The sequence below is a fragment of the Myxocyprinus asiaticus genome, chromosome 31 (assembly GCF_019703515.2).
Source record: "Myxocyprinus asiaticus isolate MX2 ecotype Aquarium Trade chromosome 31, UBuf_Myxa_2, whole genome shotgun sequence".
NCBI lineage: Eukaryota > Metazoa > Chordata > Actinopteri > Cypriniformes > Catostomidae > Myxocyprinus > Myxocyprinus asiaticus.
The window spans coordinates 32,204,996-32,213,563 of NC_059374.1; the positions used below are offsets into that span (position 1 = coordinate 32,204,996).

General features: G+C 46.3%; 1 protein-coding gene across 1 annotated transcript; it reads left to right on the forward strand.

Annotated features, from left to right (window-relative positions):
- Positions 1 to 529: 529 nt before the first annotated feature.
- Positions 530 to 6,645, forward strand: LOC127422192 (olfactory receptor 2AT4-like; the record flags this gene model as incomplete). The annotated part of the gene is made up of 2 exons (XM_051665522.1): positions 530 to 1,469; positions 6,632 to 6,645. Coding segments are annotated over exons 1-2 (954 nt in total), but the record flags the coding sequence as incomplete, so codon positions are not given.
- Positions 6,646 to 8,568: the final 1,923 nt, after the last annotated feature.

Below are 8,568 nucleotides of genomic sequence, written 5' to 3' on the forward strand. Positions count from 1 at the left end.
TCTTTGGCATTAACAGCAAGTTCTAAATTAATAGCAGTGCAAAATAAACATTTACATATTCTCAGTTTACACACTATCACTAAAAATAACATCTTAATACTTAATACTTTAGATTTTTAATTAGTTTGTCTCAGGAATAGGTTATTTACATCCCAAATCATTGTAGATAGAAAGAATTGCTGTTATTGTCCCTAGAGCCTTTGTGTCAGCTGTGTTTTACATCATGCTCTTCTATATCTTCACTGAAGATATAAAAAAGTTGTCTGATACTTGGGACATGTGTGTGTGAAACTTTATGCACTTTGAAGGACCCTATGAAAGAGGTATGCAAGCTCTGTGTGCCTTTCATTTAAATTCTTCACTATCCGGTGACTGTCTGATGTTAGTATTATACAGCTTTTTTTTTTTTTTTTGTCTTTTTGAAAATATCTGACATTTTTTGCATTCCAATTGTGTAGTGTATTAATACTGGAAATTATATGTTGTTTGAATACAGAGCTGTAAAATTGCTCCAAGGAAATTCCACAGTATGCCAGCCAGAAATGTAAGCTATGTAAAGGATTTTTTCATTGTCGGCTTTCCTGGACTTCAGCCTCATTACTATGGCCTTGTATCTGCAGTTCTGTTCTTTGTTTATGTGTGTACAATTGTGGGTAATGCTGTATTTTTTGCATTGTTTGTAACATCTAAGAGCCTTCAGAAACCTGTATATTATTGCATTATAAATCTTGTTGTGTGTGATGTTCTATTCAGCACCACTACATTGCCAAAGATAATCAGCAGGTATTGGTTCCAAGATGGCACCATTTCATTCTTAGGCTGCTTTCTTCAAATGTTCTTTGTGCATTATTTTGGCTCAGTCACTGCACGCCTGTTGGCAGTCATGGCTATAGATCGCTATGCAGCAATATGTTTCCCGCTTCGATATCATAGTATCATGACAAACAGAAATTTACTCATTCTGATCCTTGGCTCTTGGATTTTGGGTTTGGTAGGCCCTTTGATGTTAATCATTCGAGCATACCCTCTCCCTTATTGTGCAGGAAACATCATTGTGCACTGTTATTGTGATCATATTGCCATTATAACACTGGCATGTGCTGACAGAGAAGAGTATCTTTATCCAGCTTTCATTATTGCTATGGTTGTACTACTGGGCTCACTTATCATTATTGTTTTTTCTTACTGTGCAATCATTGTGGCAGTTCTGCGTATATCAAGTACTCAAGGAAGACTGAAGACTTTCTCCACCTGCAGTCCTCAGCTCATCATAATTGCTCTCTTTTTCTTACCCAGGTGTTTCAATTATTTATCAAGCATTATTAACATTAAGTTCAGCACTGATTTGCGATTAGTCATTATAATGATTTATAGCCTGCTTCCACCCATGATCAATCCTCTCATTTATTGTTTAAGAACAGATGATGTTAAAAAGGTTTTAATAAGACATGTACAAAGGAAACAAATAGGCAATAAATCCAGGCTGCCCTGATGTGCCCTGCCTATTTAATGTTGTCTGCAGTTTTTTAGATTTATGTTTATTTTAAGTTTATTATTATTTTTTTCACATTGCACACCCACATATTTAGTGCACACCCACATATTTAGACCTGTCTACATGCTGTGTAGAGAAATTAATCTAACCAGCATTAACTGAGTTGCTCTTTCAAAGATAATTTATTTTTAATGCATTTCTGAAGAAGACATTTTGTCCTAAATACCTTTGTGTGGCCATATATATTTGTGCACTAAAAAGTCTTTTAATGTATAAATAGTATAAATGTATAAAAACTAAATTTCCATGAAGTAAATCACATGTAACATTGCACATGATGTACAGCATCAAATCTAAAAATCAGAGACACAAAATATGTTTAAGAACTTTAGGAAATAGTATGGTAAGGTGAACATTTTAGCTAATTTATTATTTTGGTCATGCTGAATCTTTTGTGGGATATAATTACACAATTAAACAACATTTTATAATAGGCTGTTGTATAGGCATCTTAATTAAATCTCTTAAAGACAAAATATAGTTTTTTATTACACATATAAATATATTTTATCAATATATTTGTGTAACTGACAGACACTTTTTCATTCTAAATTTGTAAATAAATAAAATATATAATTTGTATTTTAAATCAATTTACAAAATCTAAGAAATTTTCTAGAGTAGCAAAGAATTCTAGGCCCCCTAACTGTATATTGGTCACGGCACCTTTCATATTAAAAAATATAGTTTAAAATTTGTTGTGGGGCCCCCCTTTGGACCCGTAGAATCATTACCACCTTTCACCGCATTATCTACAGTCCTGGACATGAGAAACATGGTAGCAAATGCTCTTTTTAGAGTTTTGATAGCTTTTTTTTTATTTTATTTTTTATTTATTTATTTTTTTCAGTCAGAAAGCTTAATTAAGCAAGAAAAATAAATGAATGACTAAGCTAGCCCAACATATATACATTATACTGTAAATACTATGGATGTATTCATGTATGTGTGTATGTATGTTTGACTTTTTTCAAACAGAGCAGCATAAGGATCAATTAAGAATTTTAGAGAAGTGTTTCCAATTATATCCCTGTCATATTATATATAATTTTTAATTGTTATTTCTTAAAAAAGAAAAAATAGAAAAGAAAAAGTAAATAAGTCAAGGCATTCTTGGGGCTTTGGTGGGCTCTCTGACTGAAGAATAGGCAATACCAACACAAAGCTGATTGACTTCCATACCCTTAACCCTAAAATGCATAAAGGGTGTCAAATAATAATAATAATAATAATAATAATAAAAACACACACATTGAATTCCTTTATTCCATGTAAGCCTCAAAATGCCTGGCATTTATTTATGTATTTTTTATTTATTCAATTTTGTCAAGAATATTTTTCCCCCTTTGTGACTATATCCATTTAATTATTATTATTATTATTATTATTATTATTAAAAAATATATATGACTGCTGGTCTTTGTATTTTTAGATTTTGAAGCATAGATATTCAAATATTCTAAATCTGCTAGCTAGCAAACAAGTAGAACTAATAGCTTTCTAAGTTTTCTAATGTATTCTACAGGTATTCGTATATTATTTGATATGGGAGAGTAACTGATTTATAAAATGAATTATGAATCATGGTCTTTTGCCTAGATTTCTGTCATGGCTCATGATGATAAATATGCTTGCTTATACACAGCAGAAGAGGCTTTGTAATGTTCAATGAGACACCCACACCTGCTTTGGAGTCAGAATCAGAATACTGGGGTTTAGTTTGTGTGTGTGTGTGTCCAGGTATTCCCTACGTTGTGGGGACCACATTGTACGATGAAAATGTTAGTAAAACCTTAAATTTTCGACATTGTGGGGACAATCATTTGGTCCCCGTGAGGAAAAAAGCTTATAAATCATACTAAATGATGTTTTTTGAAAATGTAAAAATGCAGAAAGTTTTCTGTGAGGGTTAGGTTTAGGGTTAGGGTTAAGGGGTAGAATATAAAGTTTGTCTATTGAGAGTCAAGGTGTGTGTGTGTGTGTGTGTGAGTGTGTGTGTGTGTGTGTGTGTGTGTGTGTGTGTGTTAGAACATTCCAGATCTGCACTATTAGATATTTTGAGTGTGTTTGTGATAAAGACTCAGAAAGAGTCAGTTCAGAAAAATTGCAATTAATTTCAATAATATTAAACTGTATCTAAACAATAAAAGTGAGCAAATAAACATGAATTATACATTAAAACAGTGTGTGATTGATCTAATTATTAAATGATTATAGTTCCCTATCTGTCACTCACTCGACATTGGTGTCGATGTAGTGACACTAGGGGTCACTCTTGGAAGCCCGAGACACCTCTGGTCTTTGATAAAAGGCCAATGAAAATTGGCGAGTGGTATTTGCATGCCACTCCCCCGAACGTACGGGTTTAAAAGGAGCTGGTATGCAACCACTCATTCAGATTTTCTCTTCGGAGCCGAACGGTCATGCTCATTGAGCTGAATAGCATTGTTCATTCACCTCTGCTGGATCTGATGGCGCATTTCAGCGGCTTCTCCCTCCTCTGCACTGGTGCACTGCAGAGAACGCCCCTGGGCATTTCGGCAGAAAAACTAGAGAGTATATTTTCTGAAAAAGCATTTTTCCCCTCTAAAAGAGTATATATTTCTCTAAAAGAGCGCACACATGGAACGTCTTTTTAAAGATGCTTTTCCGATTGTGTGTTATTCCTGGTTGTGCTCGTTATCTCTCGCCTTCTAACGGTCACGATCACTGTCTTTCGTGTCTGGGCACTGCTCACGCGGAGACAGCGTTCGTGGATGGTCATGTTCTCATTGCGAGAATATGTCCATGGCAACGTTGCGGTCGCGGCTCGCCTTCGTAAGAAAGCAAGCCACCCCACAGGCTCCCGCCTCGGTCCTTTTACCCACGGGTTTGAGGCCAGCACGGCTAGCAGTGGGGGCGATTTGGGGACCCCAATGGGACCGCCTCTGCCGGGTATCCCCCCGCGGACCTCCCATTCCCCAGCACGCTTGTCTGCCCCGATCGGGCTTCCGGATGAGTCCGCCGGCTTGTCTCACGGCGAGTTCGACCTCTTATTCGGAGTCCGCGAAAGTGATGAGCTCTCGAGCGCAGCATCGGAGAGCGGGCTCGTCCAGTCGGAAGCCTCAGCTGGGCTCCTCCCTTCGGGGTCGATCGCCCAGTCACAGGCTGACGCGGAGATGACGACATGCTTTCCCGGGCAGCTGCGAGCGTCGGTTAGAGTGGATTCACTGCTCTTCCCTGAACCCTCGTGGCTCGGTGATTGGTTCCTGGGCTCGCGGCACCGCTCAAAGCCATGCCCTGCCCCCCTTCCTTTCTTCCCGGAAGTGCATGAAGAGCTGACAAGGTCGCGGGAGGCACTTTTTACTTCCCGGTCCCGATCTTTTCAGCTTCCCCGCCCTCACTACCCTCGCAGGTGGGGCGGCCAAGGGTTATTCGGCGATCCCCCGGTGGATAAAGGCGCTCGCGGTGCACCTATGCCCGCAGAGCGCCACCACCTGGCGTGGGTGCCCAAAGCCCCCGTCCAAGGCCTGTAGGTTTATGTTGTCTCTGACAGCCAAGGCCTATGGTGCCGCTGGACAAGCCGCCTCCGCCCTGCACGCCATGGCTCTCCTGCAAGTCCGCCAAGGTGCTAAAGGAACTGCACGAGGGTAGTTCCACCCCGGGATTGATGCAGGAACTGTGCTCGGCGACCGACCTCGCTCTCTGAGTGATGGAGGTCACGGCGCGGTCTCTCGGGTGGACGATGGCCACACTAGTGGTCCCGGAGCGCCACCTTTTGCTCAACCTGGTCGAGATGTGCGAGGCCGACAAGACACGATTCCTTGCTGCCCCCATTTCCCAGGCGGGCCTATTTGGCGACACCGTCGAGGACTTTGAAAGGCCCCTTCGGCCCGGCCCTGGCGTGGAGACCACCGCAGGAAGCAGACGCCACCCGTCTCATGGCCGCCCAGAACCCGTGAAAGGCTTCAAAGCGCCCTTGAGACGGGTGACCCAGGGACAACGAAACCCGCTGCTCTGGAGCTGGTAAGCAGATCTTCATCTTTTTGTTACCTTTTGCAATTAATTGCGCTGAATGCCCAAGTGGCTGCAGTACTCAAGAGCTCAGCAAGAGTGGTTTCCTTGTTCCCTGGGTCACGTATCTGGTGTGTACGGCTGGCATCACGACCACCGTCCACCACTCCATTTGGCAGGTTGGCACTCCAGCGGCGGCAGCTGTGGCACAAATCCGCCCCCGATGTGAAAGTCTCCACGGGTCACGAGGACAGGCCTCTTCCTCCCCCATCCCAGGCTGTTCTGGGGGTGGTCACAAGGAGCCAGGTAAGTGCTTCGATGTCCTTAGACTCAGCACAGCCACGACGTGATGTGGCACCTCGAGCTCCGCCCTGCTGCGAGGCCCAACCTGCCGGTACATCCGATCACGTTGTCCCTTTGGTCCCCCTTGCGCGGAACTTAGATGCATGGCTTGCGCCTTCCAATCAGTCACGAGGGCTGGTCCGGACCGTCCAACTCGGCTGCGCGATTCACTTCGCTGGGCATCCGCCCAGGTTCAGCGGTGTTCTCTTCACCTTGGTGAAAGACGAAAACGCTGCTACCTTGCGTGGAGATCGCTACCCTCCTACGGAAGGATGCGACAGAACCTGTCCCTCCAGCCGAGATGAAGAAAGGGTTTTACAGCCTCTACTTCATCGTACCGAAAAAAGGTGGTGGGTTGCGGCCAATCTTGGACTTGCAAGTACTGAACCGGGCTTTACACAGACTCCCGTTCAAGATGCTGACGCAAAGATGCATTCTAGCGAGCGTCCGGCATCAAGATTGGTTCACGGCGGTAGACCCGAAAAATGCGTACTTTCACGTCTAGATCCTTCCTCGACACAGACCCTTCCTGTGGTTCGCGTTCGAGGGTCAGGCGTATCAGTACAAAGTCATCCCTTTCGGCCTGTCCCTGTCTCCTCGTGTCTTTACGAAGATTGCAGAGGCTGCCCTTGCCCCGAGTCCCGAGACGGGCATGGCACCACGGGACTCACCGTGTGGCCATTACGTCGGTCTTTCACCATCTTTCCAGCCCTTGGACCGACCTCTCATTTCTACGAGCAGGTGTTCCCCTAGAACTGGTCTCCAGGCACGTCGTGGTCACGACAGACGCCTCCAAAATGGGCTGGGGCGCTGTTTGCAACGGGCACGCAGCCGCCGGCCTCTGGACGGGTCTGTGGCTGCGTTGGCACATCAACTGCCTCGAGTTACTGGCAATTCTGTTCCGGCCGTTGATCCAGGGCAAGCACGTGCTAGTTCAAACGGACAGCACGGCAGCGGTAGCATATGTCAACCGCCAAGGCGGTCTGTGCTCCCGCTGTATGTCACAACTCGCCCGCCGTCTCCTCCAACGGAATCAGCAGCACCTCAAGTCGCTGCAAGCCACTCACATCCCGGGCAACCTCAACACTACGGTGGACGTGCCGTCACAACAGGTTACCCTCAAGGGAGAGTGGAGACTCCACCTTTCAGGTGGTCCAGCTGATTTGGATTTGATTCAACAGGCACAGGTGCACCTGTTCGCCTCCCAAGAATCCTCCCCACTGCCCACTCTGGTACGCCCTGACTGAGGCCTTCCTCGGCATAGACGCGCTGGCACACAGCTGGTCCCCTGGCATTCGCAAATATGCGTTTTCCCCCAGTGAGCCTGCTTGCACAGACCCTGTGCAAGGTCAGGGAGGACGAGGAGAAGGTTGTCCTGGTAAGCACCCTACTGGCCCACCGAGACGTGATGCTCGGACCTCACGCTCCTCGCGACAGCTCCCGCCGGGCAAATTCCCCTGAAGAAGGACCTTCTTTCTCAGGGAAGGGGCACCATCCGGCACCCGCGCCCAGACCTCTGGAATCTCCATGTCTGGCCCCTGGACGGGACACGGAAGACCTAAGCTGTCTCCCACCTGCGATGGTAGACACGTTCACTCAGGCTAGGGCTCCCTCTACGAAGCGCCTGTATGCCTTTAAGTGGCGTCTGTTCGCTAAGTGGTGTTCTTCCCGTCGGGAAGACCCACAGAGATGCGCAGTCAGATCAGTGCTTTCCTTCCTGCAAGAGAGGTTGGAAGGGAGGCTGTCCCCTTCCACCTTGAAGGTGTACACTGCTGCCATAGCAGCACACCATGACGCAGTCGACGGTAAGTCCTTAGGGAAGCATGATCTGATCATCAGGTTCCTAAGAGGCGCCAGGAGGCTGAATCCCTCCAGGCCGCGCCTCGTTCCCTCATCGGACCTCTGTAATTCTTCAGTGTCTACAGAGAGCCCCCTTTGAGCCTTTGCAGTCAGCCAAGCTTAAGGCACTCTCCTTGAAGACTGCCCTCCTGACTGCGCTCACTTCCATCAAGAGGGTAGGTGACCTGCAAGCGTTCTCTGTCAGCGAAACGTGCCTGGAGTTTGGTTACTCTCACGTGATCCTGAGACCCTGACCGGGCTATGTGCCCAAGGTTCCCACCACCCCTTTAGGGACAAGGTGGTGAACCTGCAAGTGCTGCCCCAGGAGGAGGCAGACCCAGCAATGTCGTCGCTGTGTCTAGTGCGTGCTTTACGCATCTATTTGGATCGCACGCAGATCTTTAGAATCTCTGAGCAGCTCTTTGTCTGCTTTTGGTGCACAGCGGAAAGGAAGCGCTGTCTCCAAGCAGAGGATTGCCCACTGGCTTGTTGACGCCATAACTATGGCATATCTCGCCCAAAATATGCTGCCCCCGGTAGGGCTATGAGCCCATTCTACCCGTGGTGTAGCGGCTTCTTGGGACTTGGCCAGGGGTGCCTCTCTAACAGACATTTGCAGAGCAGCGGGCTGGGCAACACCCAACACCTTTTGCAAGGTTCTACAACCTCCAGGTGGAACCGGTTTCATCCCAGGTAGTGACACGCAACAAGCGGATAAGCCCAGGATAGCCGGCCGGGTGTATCGCTTGCACATAGCGCCTTCCACCTCCTTTTGAGCTGAAGACGTGCGCTGTTAATTCCCAGTAGTGTTCACAAAATTGTTCCCTGGTTGACTTCCT